Raw genomic sequence first — 13,464 nt, forward strand, 5'->3', positions numbered from 1 at the left:
GCTTCCTTTTTATATATAACTCACTTTATTCATATAACAAGAACTGTTGGAAAGCCAAAAGTGATCAAGGTGGCACTAGACCTGCCTCCTGGGCAGCTGTGGCCTGGGTGCCCTGTATTGCTGAACTTGGCAAATTTCCATTTCCCCTCCCTTGGCTGCTGAAATTGACAGGCTTATTAATGGGAAAACTGCAACTTTGGTTAGATCAGGGTGGGGGAACATGCAGCTCTGTAGCTGCTGTTGGGATGCCAAGTCCCATCATCCCTGACCACTAACTATCCTAGCTGGGGCTGATGGGAGTTGGAGTCCAGCAGCAGCTGGAAGGCCACATGTTCCCCACTACAGAGTGAGAAACTGTAGCTGGAATAACTGTTAGAAGATTGGACTGTACCTTTTAATAAAGAATCTGGTAGCTCCCATGGACTCTTGGACATTGCTTTGAAAGCTATGAAGATTCTATCCCTTATGGAGAAGAAAACCTTGGGCAGGGGAGTTCAATTATCAGAAACGTTTAAGCTTGGCTGGCACGATGTACTTGGAGCTTCAATTTGTACATCTGTTGCCGCCCTTCGCTCCAATATTGTAAGAATATTGTTCCAAAGCTGGAACAAGCCCTCTGAATTCTGCACACACCCTTTCCCAAAAATAAAGGCTATGATCCAGCACAGTGATGTGATACTTGCAACCTACAGATTTTTTTTAAAGAGACAAGTGCATATGCAACTGTGTACTAAATTGTGGCTAAGGGTATAAATCTGAAGATACATAACGCCACCTAATTTTTTAAAATTCTCCTAATGCATTCAGGGCAGGGAGCATGGAATTCTGGGTCACTGGCTGTTGGCTGGGTTTGCATTCATTCCCTCCCTATTCCTCAAATCTCATGTCACGCTTTTAAACAGGGATAGCCAAAGTAGTTACCCCTAGGTTGGATCTCAGTTCCCATCTGCCCCAGCCAGCATGGCCTTGGCTACCCCTGCTACAAAGAGTGCTATTCAGGGCAAAAGTGAGGTGGAGGAAAGAACACCTCAACATAGATGAGCTTCATGTAATCAGCTGGGGGAGAGGATTCTGTTCTTGGCCTATTTTCTGTTTCAGAGCTCAGCTCAGCTACTCACCTCCGTTTCCCATTTGGCAAATCTTAGGTTGCTGTAGCATTGGACCGATACCCCTTTAAAGCAAGTGGAGTTGTTAACCCTCGAGATGTGCGTCTTGAGAAGTGGCGGAAGGCAGGAACGGGGAACCTGTGGCCCTCGAGACGATATTGGGCTGCAGCTCCCATCAGTCTCAGGCAGCCCAGCCCAGTAGTCAGGAATGATGGGAGATGCTGTCCAACAACCATCCTCAGAGACACTGGTTCCCTGGCCCTGGGTGTAAATGCTAACATAGCCTGCTAAATGGATTTCTTGGTGGGCATAGCCTGCTAAGTGGATTTCTCAGTAAACTCTAAAAAGCAGGTGATGATGCCTACTGTACTATGATAATCCAACTATAGGCATCTGCTCCAGGGAAATGGAGTGAGGAGAAGCTTTGGGAATGTCTTCAGAGTGTTCCTGGCCTACAGTCAGCAGCTAATCGCCAAAGTTCACGGTGTACGTCTCTGCCGTAGTCATGGGGAAAGCGGTGCCCGTGGTCTCCTCCCAGGTCTCCTTCTCTGTTATGTCATCGGCTACTGTCTCCCACTCAGTCACAGTTTCTGTGTAGACCTCCGTTTCCCAGGTGGTGGCAGTTTCGGTAGTGGGCGGCTCTCGGCTCCAAGGCGAGAGCGTGGTGCTGCTGAACAAGAAGGGGACCTCTGTGGTTGGGAGCGTCGTGGGAGGAGCGCTCGTGGCGGCGTTGCGCAGGCGGTTGCGCATCTGCTGGCGCAGGCGAGCTCTCTGCCGCATCCTCATCCTCCAGCGCAGGCGCTCCCTTTGGGTCATGGGCCGCCCCCCCGGCACAGGTCTTCCGAGGGGCCTGTTCCCATTCATGGCCATGATCTCTCGGATGCGCTTCCAGTTGGACCGCGACAGGATGAAGTTGCACTGGGTGGCTCCGATGTCGTAAAAGACGCTGCAGGTTTTGACGCTGGGGTTGTAGCCCTCCGCTCTGGCTGTGACGCGGTATTCGCCTGGGTTCAGGATACGCCAGTAGTCCCCACCGCTTGCTGAAAGAGACAAAGACATGCAGCGTTTGACGACGATTCTGTACAGGAGAGGGATTTCCTAGTTCAGGGGTCAGGCGTATACTCTGGATGCAGAAAGGCTTAGGTTCAATCCCTGGCATCTCTAAAACCATCTCAAGTAGCAGGTAATGTCTTTCTGCCTGGGACCCTGGGGAACTGCTGTCAATCAGAGTTCGCAATACTGGGCTAAAAGACAAATGGCCGGTCCTGGTTGATGGTAGGTTTCTGTGCTCCCATAGGATAGTTTTGGCGTTTCCATCTTCCCATGCAGGCAGATAATGGGGAGAGAGATCTATAGCAGGGGTGGGAACCTGTGGCCTTCCAAAACCTATTGGACTTCTGTTTCCCTAAGTCCCACCTACAGTGAGGGGGGGGCGGAGTATTTGATCCCCTGCTAAATTTGCCCGTTTACCCTCTGACGAAGAAATGACCAGTTCATAATTTTAATGGTAGGTTCATTGTAATTCTGAGAGATGGAATAACAACAGGAAAACCCCCAGAAACTCAGAAGGAAAAAGTCAGAGATTGATGTGCATTATAATGAGTGAAATAAGTATTCGATTCCTTTGCAAAAGATGACTTAGGTGTCCTGTCCCCTTAGCAGAAAAACACCCCCAAAGCATAATATGTCCCCCGCCATGTTTGACGGTGTTCTTGGGGTCATAGGCAGCATTCCTCCTCCTCCAAACACGGCGAGTTGAGTTGATGTCAAATAACTGAATTTTGGTCTCATCTGACCACAACATTTTCACCCATTTCTCTGGGTCATTCAGAATCAAATACTTATTTCACTCATTATAATACACATCAATCTCTGACTTTTGTCTTCTGGGTTTCTGGGGTTTTTCCTGTTGCTATTCCATCTCTCACAGCTGCAATAAACCTACCATTAAAATTATGGACTGGTTATTTCTTCGTCAGAGGGCAAACGGGCAAAATTTAGCAGGGGATCAAATACTTTCCCCCCTCACTGTAGCATGGCCAACAGTCAGGAGTTATGGGATATTGTAATGCAACAATATCTCCAAGGCAGCACGGTCTTTGGGCATTTAAAATGGAGAAAGTCACGTAATAAGGTTTAGCAGGCTGTAAGCTAAGACACAAAACACGTTCCTCATGAACGAACCTGCGTTTTGAAGTGGGTGGGTGGCTGGCAGGAGGTATTTGGCAGAGGCAGGAATAATTTTAAAGCGGGCTTTGTTCCTGATGTTTTGTCAACGCTAACGCCAAGGTATGCCAAGTGTTCTACAACAGGGGTGGGGATCCCTTTTGAGTCTACAAGTTGCATATGTGTAAGTCACAGGAATAGTTTGGCCAGGGCCCACATGTGCCCAGGCCAAGAATTCGCAGCACAGGCAGCCATGGTGAACAAAAACACACCTGCAAGCCTCCTGAGCTTTGCAAAGCAGTTGTGCCAGTGATTTAGAAACTGGAGAAAGCTGAACTGGATTCTTTCTCTGGTTCCCCATGTTCAGCTCTCTTCCTTTCCCAGTTACTGGGATGTCGGGCATCTATTGCTGGCTGGACTACAGGCCAGTTAATGTATGGAAGATCCATCTACCTGTTTTCTGTTCAGTACAAGGTGGCTGCACATCCCTACCTTCAGCATTGCAGACATACCTGTTTGCACGTCATGGTTGATCCCCACAACAGAGATGGAGGCATTTGCAATGGGGTCTCCCTGTTGATCTGTCACTGTCCCCTTAAGGCCCCGATGTATCTGCAAGGAGGAGGAGATTTCAGGCAGCTGGATTATTTTCAAGTCCCTTATATCTTTTCTAAAGCAACAAATTGCAAGGCTGCTTACATAAGTCCATATCCCCGTAAAATGAACCATCCATACATAGGAGGGAGACCAATAGGCGGAGGTAGGTCTGGCTGGTGAGGAGGCAGAAATGTCCCCCTCCTGCTGCGACAAGCTTCCCTTTGGTCTTCCAGAACCAGTAGAGGCATGAAGAGGGTGGAGGAGACATTAGCTTCAAGCAGGCTCAGCCTCAGATTGCTTGGGGAAAACTCTGGAGAGGAGGGGACTTAGGCAGCCATGGGGAGGCAGGGACCTTCAGCCTCAGCGGCTACTGAGCTCATTAGGCCTGACACTCCTGCACAGACCCTTTTTTCCCCAATAAAGAGAACTCCCAACGTGCTCAGTGGGGTTACTGCTGGCTCGCTCCTGTCACCAGATACGCCAGAGGCAACATCGGCGTTTCAGGACATGTTTCAGCCAGGCAAAAACACTCAGAGTGTGAAGCAGGGCCAGTGAAGGTTTGTAGCCTTGGGAGAGTTCCAAGGGCCAGTCAGGGAGGCCTGGGGGGCCACATTCAGCCCAAGGCCTGAGGTTCCCCACCTGTTTTAAAGTCAGCATTAACTTTAGTTCCCAGAGTGCTTCGGGTGAGTTGTTTATTTGCCACCCACTCCACATTGCTCAGGGGTCCTGACCTCCCATCATCACCACCCCCAAGCTGGACCTTACCTGTTCCATGAATGTCAGCAATGATTCCTTGTTGTTTTCCCACTCTTGCGGCAATTCACTTTCATGGGGGAACTTGTCGCACCCTGGGTAGATGGACAGCTCCAGGCAGTTGGTGTGGAGGTAGCTGAAATCATTCATGGCTGCAAGGACATATGGAAGAGGATATATTTCAATTTGCCTGGCTTTCAATTTGAACTTAGCCTGATCATTTATTCCCCTTCCTTCCCTCCCCTTTTTATGAAGATTACCGGTAACCGCTCTGGGATCCCACAGCTAATTCTCCCCTGGTCTTCTCGCTGGCCCAAATAGGACTAATTTAGTCAGCTAGCCCTGGTGATCATCTAATGTTTATTGGATGGATTTTCTCCCTAACTTGATTTTTGAATTCTGAATTTATTGTTATTCCCACTTTATCCTGTATTTTATGCTGTTTTTTGTTGCATCAATTAAGTGTTTTAAATTTGTTGTTAGCCGCCCTGAGCCTGGTTTTCTGAACCGAGAAGGGTGGGGTATAAATTATTTTTATTATTTGCTGGGTAAGAGGGGCATGTGTCCAAGTTCTCGTGGAATCATTTGTTCTTTTGCCTGATGATGTAAATAAAACGCTGTTTAGATAGAAAGAACAGTGTGTGGACTTTTCCCTTCTTCTCACATGGAAGCAACTGCTGCTAGCTCTGCCACTGCCTGGAAAATTTTTTCCACAGAGGAAATGTGCCAGACAGGCAGCAACTCCAAGATGATGATGATCCCACCTCTCCCCCATTCTTCAACACTTACTGCCCACCCGAGGGTGCCACTTGGCGCCATTGACGATCCCCATCCCGTTGGTCATATCCTGAGAATGGCAACCTCCCCGGAAGGTATCAGTCATGCTGAGGTGGGCCGAAGCATAGGAAATGGCCAGCCAGCGGAAGATGGCGTGGTCCGGGGTCTCCCTGGTTTCCGGGTTCTCCTCTTCGTAATCATCCAGCACTGGAGGTGCCACTTCATTCTCGTTGACGGGGCGAGCCATGTCATAGGGATAGGAGACGAGCTTCTCCCCACCGTGGAAGTTGGCGCCAAGGACAAAAGGGTTCTTTTCCATCCAGGCCATGATGGCTTTCACCTCCACTGCCATCTGGAGAAGGGAGAAAGGAGAGGGAGAAAAGGGAGACCACACAAGACAGGTGTGAAGGGCGGTAGTTAAAGTGCGGCCAACAGGCACAGAAATTTGTAGCTCAGGGGCAAAGCACATATTCTGCATGCAGAAGACAACCGTAGGTTCAAGCCCTGCCACCTACTATTTTATTTCAGTTTTAGTTTCTTATTTATACTTTTCAGGTTTATACATTCCATTCGTTTCGCAATCAATTTGACGTTCCAAATTTTGACTTTCTTCCCCCTCTTTCTGTGGTCCCTTAAATTTATTTCTTAATATCTTCTGCATATCCAAATCGACTTAATTTGCTCATTTAATTATCTACTGTAAATATATCCTCTTATAAAAACTGCAGGTTATTATACTAATCCTGCTAATGCTCTTATGTATTTACAATTTATCTGTAAATATCCAATAAACCATTTCCATTCTTTTATAAAAAGCTTGTTATCTTGATTTCTTATTCTTCTGGTAAGTTTCATCATTTCTGCATATTCCATAAGTTTTTGTATCCATTCTTCCTTTACTGGGATTTCTGCTTCTTTCCACTTTGGGGCAAGTAACATTCTTGCTGCTGTAGTAGCATACATTAATAAATTTCTATACAATTTAGGTGGTTCTGTCCCTACCATTAAAATAATCAAGTAGCAAAATCTTTTGTGATCACACCAAGACACAGCCAGTCAAAGGTAGCAATGTTCTTTATCTGTAGTTAAAGTACTGTTGTGCTGGGTATTATGGCTGTATCTCTGCTTTTATAATACTGTTGTATTGTTTTTAATGCAAATAAATAAATAAGCACTCACACACATAATCAAGCTGTGGCCCAGATGGGATAGGGATCAGGTCACTTCCTATTAATTAATTAATTTATTTGTTTGATTTGAAACCTGTCCTCCGGCAAGTTTCCAAGCAACTTGCAAAAAAGTTAAGATTTCAAAAAATTAAAGCAAAACAAGAACATTAACACATCCTAACATAAAAGCAGTGAGTAGAATTAAAGCAAGCACAATTTTTCAGTGAGCACTGTATTTTTACCCGAAGATTTTATTGTTGTTGTTGGAAGAACCAGTTCTAAGATTTTGTTGTTGCAGAAAGAAGAGGAATTTTAATTTTTGGCATGGCAGCTTTAATCGGAAGAAAACGAGGCCGCTTACAGAACAGGGAAATTTCTGGCTTAAGCAACAACATCTGTGCTTCTTCCAAAAAAGTCTCAGTGCTCTAAACTCTGCCTCATCTGCCCAGCTCTGCCCACCAAAAAAATCCCCATGTCAAGGTAGTTGTTTTCCATATTAGAGTGGTACCTCGGGTTAAGTACTTAGTTCGTTCCGGAGGTCCGTACTTAACCTGAAACTGTTCTTAACCTGAAGTACCACTTTAGCTAATGGGGCCTCCCGCTGCTGCCGCACCGCCGGAGCACGATTTCTGTTCTCATCCTGGAGCAAAGTTCTTAACCCGAGGTAATATTTCTGGGTTAGCGGAGTCTGTAACCTGAAGCGTATGTAACTTGAGGTACCACTGTATATATATATATATATATATATATATGCAGGTTTTGGTGTCCTCGGGTGTCTTCCCGTGTAAAAGTTGGGGTGTCTAGGCGACGTTTCGACGAGGTCTCACTCGTCATCTTCAGGCTGGTGCTTTCGGCTTCTTGTTACTGGAACAGAGCGGGATCTCAATGTTTGACTTCCTATAAATACTGTAGAGGGGGTGTGGTGTCTAGCCTCCAATGTTCTGGGCAGAGAGGAAGTTCCCAGGCTAGTGTGCCTTTTCTTCTTTTGTTCCTTAATTACTTGAGAGATACCTTGAGTGATTTCTTGAGTGATATCCTGAGTACCACTTAGGTGGGTCATTAGGTGTGGATTAGTTGCTAAAGTCTTTGTGTCTTGACCTCTTGAACTTTGTGAAGAGTTTTCCTGAGAAGATGGTTGTATTGCACTTAGTTGTGCTTTGGCTTGGCTTCGTGTATAGGGGCGAGCTGTGGTTTTGTGGCTTGTGTCAGCCAGATCTGTGTAGGGATTGCAGGGGGGTGCAGCATCCGGAGGTGCCACCATGGATTGGCTACTGGATGGTGTCAGTAATTCATCTGTGGAGAGGGTCTGGGTTTGGGTCTGGTGTGGTTGATTGGTGTTGGCGTTCTGTGTGCCTCTGGATCTGGTGTCAGTTTTTGTGGGGAGGGCTAATTTCCAGATGTCTGGCAAGTGGGATGTGTCGTCACGCTTGTTCATGTTGTGAGGGTGTTTCTCTATCTCGATGGCTTCCATGATTATTCTCTTGTGGTGATGTTCCGTGTTAAAGAGCAATTTGGAATCTGCAAAATTAATTTCGTGTCCTGTTTCTTTCATGTGTTGGAAAAGAGAGGAAGTTTTTTCTTCTTTTTTGACGGCATTCTTGTGTTCTGCGATACGTGCATTTATTCGTCTGTTTGTTTGTCCAATGTACGTGGCTGGGCAGACTTTGCAGGGTATTTCATAGATCCCTTGGTTTTCCAACTGGATTTTATCCTTGGGGTTTCTGAGGATATTGGCTATTTTTTGGTTGGTGCAAAAGGCTGTTTTGATATTGTGTTTATGGAGGATTTTGCTAATTTTATCTGTAGTGCCCTTGATATAAGGAAGGAGGGCCATGCCATTGTTTTCTTCTGTGTCTTGGTTTTTGGGGGGTGTTTCCTTTTGGATTAGCTTCGTAATCCTGTTTTGCTGGTATCCATTGGCAATTAACACATTTGAGAGATTCTGTAACTCAGTTGTCAAGTGGTCTTTGTCAGCCAGGCGTTTGGTTCTGGAGATGAGAGTCTTGGCTACGGAGTTTATTTGTGCAGGGTGGTGGTGTGATTGTGCATGTAAGTAGCGGTTGGTGTGTGTTTTTTTCTGGTAGATAGTGTGTCCTAGGGAGCCATCAGGTTTTTTGTAGATTAGGACGTCAAGGAAGGGAAGTTGGTTGTTGGCTTCTATTTCCATAGTGAATTGTATTTTGGGGTGTAAGTTGTTGAGATGTGTGAGGAAGCTATCCAGTTTTTCCTTCCCGTGTGGCCAAATTACAAAGGTGTCGTCAACATATCTGAGCCAAAGTTTGGGTTTGTGTTCTGACTTGTCTAAAGCATTGGTTTCAAAGTGTTCCATGTACAGGTTTGCGATGACCGGTGAGAGGGGTGATCCCATAGGTGCTCCTTCTATCTGTTTGTATCTTTGTCCATTGTGGATGAAGTACGTGTTGGTTAGGCAGTGGTTGGTCAGGTCCAAGATGTATTCGGGGGGATTGTATTTGTTTTGAATAGCTGTCAAGGCTTCATTAATGGGCACTTGTGTGAAGAGAGATACAACATCGAAGCTCACAAGTAGGTCATTAGGATGTAGGTTTTGCTTCTTTATTGTTTCTATGAACTGGAAGGAGTTTGGTACGTGTGAAGAGATGGATTCTGCATAGGGCTGAAGTTGCTTGGCGAGAAATTTAGCGAGATTTTGTAGAGGTGAGCCTATGGAGCTGACTATTGGTCTGACTGGTGTTCCTTCTTTGTGTATCTTGGGGAGGCCGTAGAGTTTGGGGCATCTGGATGATTTTTCTCTGGGGATGATTCTTAGCTGGATTTCTTCACTGATAGGAGAGGCTTTTATTTTGGATTTGGTGGTTTTTTCCAGATAGGTGGTGGGATCTGTTTTTATAGGTTTGTAGGCAGGATCTTGGAGTAGCTTTGATAGTTTTGCTTGGTAGTCCGATGTGTTCATCACCACTGTGGCATTACCTTTGTCTGCTGGGAGAATGATTATGTTGTTGTCTTTCCTCAGGTTGGTGAGTGCTTTCTGTTCTTCTTTGTGTAAATTGCTTCTGGGTGGTTTGCTGGAGCAGAGGATGTTGGTGATTTCAAGTCTGATTTTATTGGCTTCATCTGGGTTGAATTTGGTTAGGCTAGCTTCGACTCCGCATATGATGTTTTCCGTGGGGATGCGTCTCGGGGCGACTGCAAAGTTGAAACCTTTGGAGAGTACTTTGGTTTCAGTTGTGGTGAGGATCCTGTCTGATATGTTATGTACTGTTTGTTTCATGGGTTGCTGTGGAGGGTGGCCGGGCTTCTGGCGTTTCTCTAGTTTGTGGAGTTTGTTGGTGTGTGTGTCTGTCTTATGTGAGGTCTCCGTTTCAGCTCTCCAGACGGCTAGTTGTTTGCATTTGTCCCAGAGTGCAGGGTGGATTTTGTTACAGGAAAACTCTTCACAAAGTTCAAGAGGTCAAGACACAAAGACTTTAGCAACTAATCCACACCTAATGACCCACCTAAGTGGTACTCAGGATATCACTCAAGAAATCACTCAAGGTATCTCTCAAGTAATTAAGGAACAAAAGAAGAAAAGGCACACTAGCCTGGGAACTTCCTCTCTGCCCAGAACATTGGAGGCTAGACACCACACCCCCTCTACAGTATTTATAGGAACTCAAACATTGAGATCCCGCTCTGTTCCAGTAACAAGAAGCCGAAAGCACCAGCCTGAAGATGACGAGTGAGACCTCGTCGAAACGTCGCCTAGACACCCCAACTTTTACACGGGAAGACACCCGAGGACACCAAAACCTGCATTCCTGTACCCGTGAAAATCTACGAAAGCAAATATCTTACCTCTACGGGGAGGAAACCTTCCAGCTGACAAGAACCTACGAGAAACTAGAAGTCCGAAGAGCCACCATCTTATGTGATCTCTTGTTCCTACGCAACTGCCGAGACAACAAATTAATTCCCACATGCTTCCAACTTAAATTCCATTCTAAAACCCCAGCCACCGAAAGGATCCTGAAACGAACTGAACTATCCCTAATCAGAAACGAACTACACAAGAAAAGATACCTACTAGACCAAACCAACAAAGATCTACTCACTCTTCACCTCAAACTCTGTAACAAAATCCACCCTGCACTCTGGGACAAATGCAAACAACTAGCCGTCTGGAGAGCTGAAACGGAGACCTCACATAAGACAGACACACACACCAACAAACTCCACAAACTAGAGAAACGCCAGAAGCCCGGCCACCCTCCACAGCAACCCATGAAACAAACAGTACATAACATATCAGACAGGATCCTCACCACAACTGAAACCAAAGTACTCTCCAAAGGTTTCAACTTTGCAGTCGCCCCGAGACGCATCCCCACGGAAAACATCATATGCGGAGTCGAAGCTAGCCTAACCAAATTCAACCCAGATGAAGCCAATAAAATCAGACTTGAAATCACCAACATCCTCTGCTCCAGCAAACCACCCAGAAGCAATTTACACAAAGAAGAACAGAAAGCACTCACCAACCTGAGGAAAGACAACAACATAATCATTCTCCCAGCAGACAAAGGTAATGCCACAGTGGTGATGAACACATCGGACTACCAAGCAAAACTATCAAAGCTACTCCAAGATCCTGCCTACAAACCTATAAAAACAGATCCCACCACCTATCTGGAAAAAACCACCAAATCCAAAATAAAAGCCTCTCCTATCAGTGAAGAAATCCAGCTAAGAATCATCCCCAGAGAAAAATCATCCAGATGCCCCAAACTCTACGGCCTCCCCAAGATACACAAAGAAGGAACACCAGTCAGACCAATAGTCAGCTCCATAGGCTCACCTCTACAAAATCTCGCTAAATTTCTCGCCAAGCAACTTCAGCCCTATGCAGAATCCATCTCTTCACACGTACCAAACTCCTTCCAGTTCATAGAAACAATAAAGAAGCAAAACCTACATCCTAATGACCTACTTGTGAGCTTCGATGTTGTATCTCTCTTCACACAAGTGCCCATTAATGAAGCCTTGACAGCTATTCAAAACAAATACAATCCCCCCGAATACATCTTGGACCTGACCAACCACTGCCTAACCAACACGTACTTCATCCACAATGGACAAAGATACAAACAGATAGAAGGAGCACCTATGGGATCACCCCTCTCACCGGTCATCGCAAACCTGTACATGGAACACTTTGAAACCAATGCTTTAGACAAGTCAGAACACAAACCCAAACTTTGGCTCAGATATGTTGACGACACCTTTGTAATTTGGCCACACGGGAAGGAAAAACTGGATAGCTTCCTCACACATCTCAACAACTTACACCCCAAAATACAATTCACTATGGAAATAGAAGCCAACAACCAACTTCCCTTCCTTGACGTCCTAATCTACAAAAAACCTGATGGCTCCCTAGGACACACTATCTACCAGAAAAAAACACACACCAACCGCTACTTACATGCACAATCACACCACCACCCTGCACAAATAAACTCCGTAGCCAAGACTCTCATCTCCAGAACCAAACGCCTGGCTGACAAAGACCACTTGACAACTGAGTTACAGAATCTCTCAAATGTGTTAATTGCCAATGGATACCAGCAAAACAGGACTACGAAGCTAATCCAAAAGGAAACACCCCCCAAAAACCAAGACACAGAAGAAAACAATGGCATGGCCCTCCTTCCTTATATCAAGGGCACTACAGATAAAATTAGCAAAATCCTCCATAAACACAATATCAAAACAGCCTTTTGCACCAACCAAAAAATAGCCAATATCCTCAGAAACCCCAAGGATAAAATCCAGTTGGAAAACCAAGGGATCTATGAAATACCCTGCAAAGTCTGCCCAGCCACGTACATTGGACAAACAAACAGACGAATAAATGCACGTATCGCAGAACACAAGAATGCCGTCAAAAAAGAAGAAAAAACTTCCTCTCTTTTCCAACACATGAAAGAAACAGGACACGAAATTAATTTTGCAGATTCCAAATTGCTCTTTAACACGGAACATCACCACAAGAGAATAATCATGGAAGCCATCGAGATAGAGAAACACCCTCACAACATGAACAAGCGTGACGACACATCCCGCTTGCCAGACATCTGGAAATTAGCCCTCCCCACAAAAACTGACACCAGATCCAGAGGCACACAGAACGCCAACACCAATCAACCACACCAGACCCAAACCCAGACCCTCTCCACAGATGAATTACTGACACCATCCAGTAGCCAATCCATGGTGGCACCTCCGGATGCTGCACCCCCCTGCAATCCCTACACAGATCTGGCTGACACAAGCCACAAAACCACAGCTCGCCCCTATACACGAAGCCAAGCCAAAGCACAACTAAGTGCAATACAACCATCTTCTCAGGAAAACTCTTCACAAAGTTCAAGAGGTCAAGACACAAAGACTTTAGCAACTAATCCACACCTAATGACCCACCTAAGTGGTACTCAGGATATCACTCAAGAAATCACTCAAGGTATCTCTCAAGTAATTAAGGAACAAAAGAAGAAAAGGCACACTAGCCTGGGAACTTCCTCTCTGCCCAGAACATTGGAGGCTAGACACCACACCCCCTCTACAGTATTTATAGGAAGTCAAACATTGAGATCCCGCTCTGTTCCAGTAACAAGAAGCCGAAAGCACCAGCCTGAAGATGACGAGTGAGACCTCGTCGAAACGTCGCCTAGACACCCCAACTTTTACACGGGAAGACACCCGAGGACACCAAAACCTGCATTCCTGTACCCGTGAAAATCTACGAAAGCAAATATGGTTTGCATATAGCACTAAGCCAAACTTGGCACAAACAAACAAACATTCTGCTGCTATGCTGTGCTGAACAGAGCCATTGTTGGGCTTAGTGTGTCAACCCAACAGGGGCGTGGGAAGGG

At 45.8% G+C, this 13,464-nt stretch overlaps 1 protein-coding gene across 4 annotated transcripts in view; it reads right to left on the reverse strand.

Moving 5' to 3' along the window:
* Positions 1 to 2: 2 nt before the first annotated feature.
* AEBP1 (AE binding protein 1) overlaps positions 3 to 13,464 on the reverse strand; it is a 51,468-nt gene continuing 38,006 nt past the window's right edge. For all 4 annotated transcript variants that reach the window (XM_083713459.1, XM_083713458.1, XM_083713457.1 and 1 more), the window contains exons 19-22: positions 5,412 to 5,751; positions 4,635 to 4,774; positions 3,785 to 3,884; positions 3 to 2,146 (exon numbers count right to left, since the gene is read on the reverse strand). In XM_083713459.1, coding sequence (XP_083569585.1) covers positions 1,572 to 2,146; positions 3,785 to 3,884; positions 4,635 to 4,774; positions 5,412 to 5,751 — 1,155 coding nt within the window. In that variant the 3' untranslated portion in view covers positions 3 to 1,571. The remainder of the gene's footprint in view (positions 2,147 to 3,784; positions 3,885 to 4,634; positions 4,775 to 5,411; positions 5,752 to 13,464) is intronic.

The sequence above is a fragment of the Podarcis gaigeae genome, assembly GCF_964106915.1.
Source record: "Podarcis gaigeae genome assembly, chromosome: 15".
In the NCBI taxonomy this organism is placed as follows: Eukaryota; Metazoa; Chordata; class Lepidosauria; order Squamata; family Lacertidae; genus Podarcis; species Podarcis gaigeae.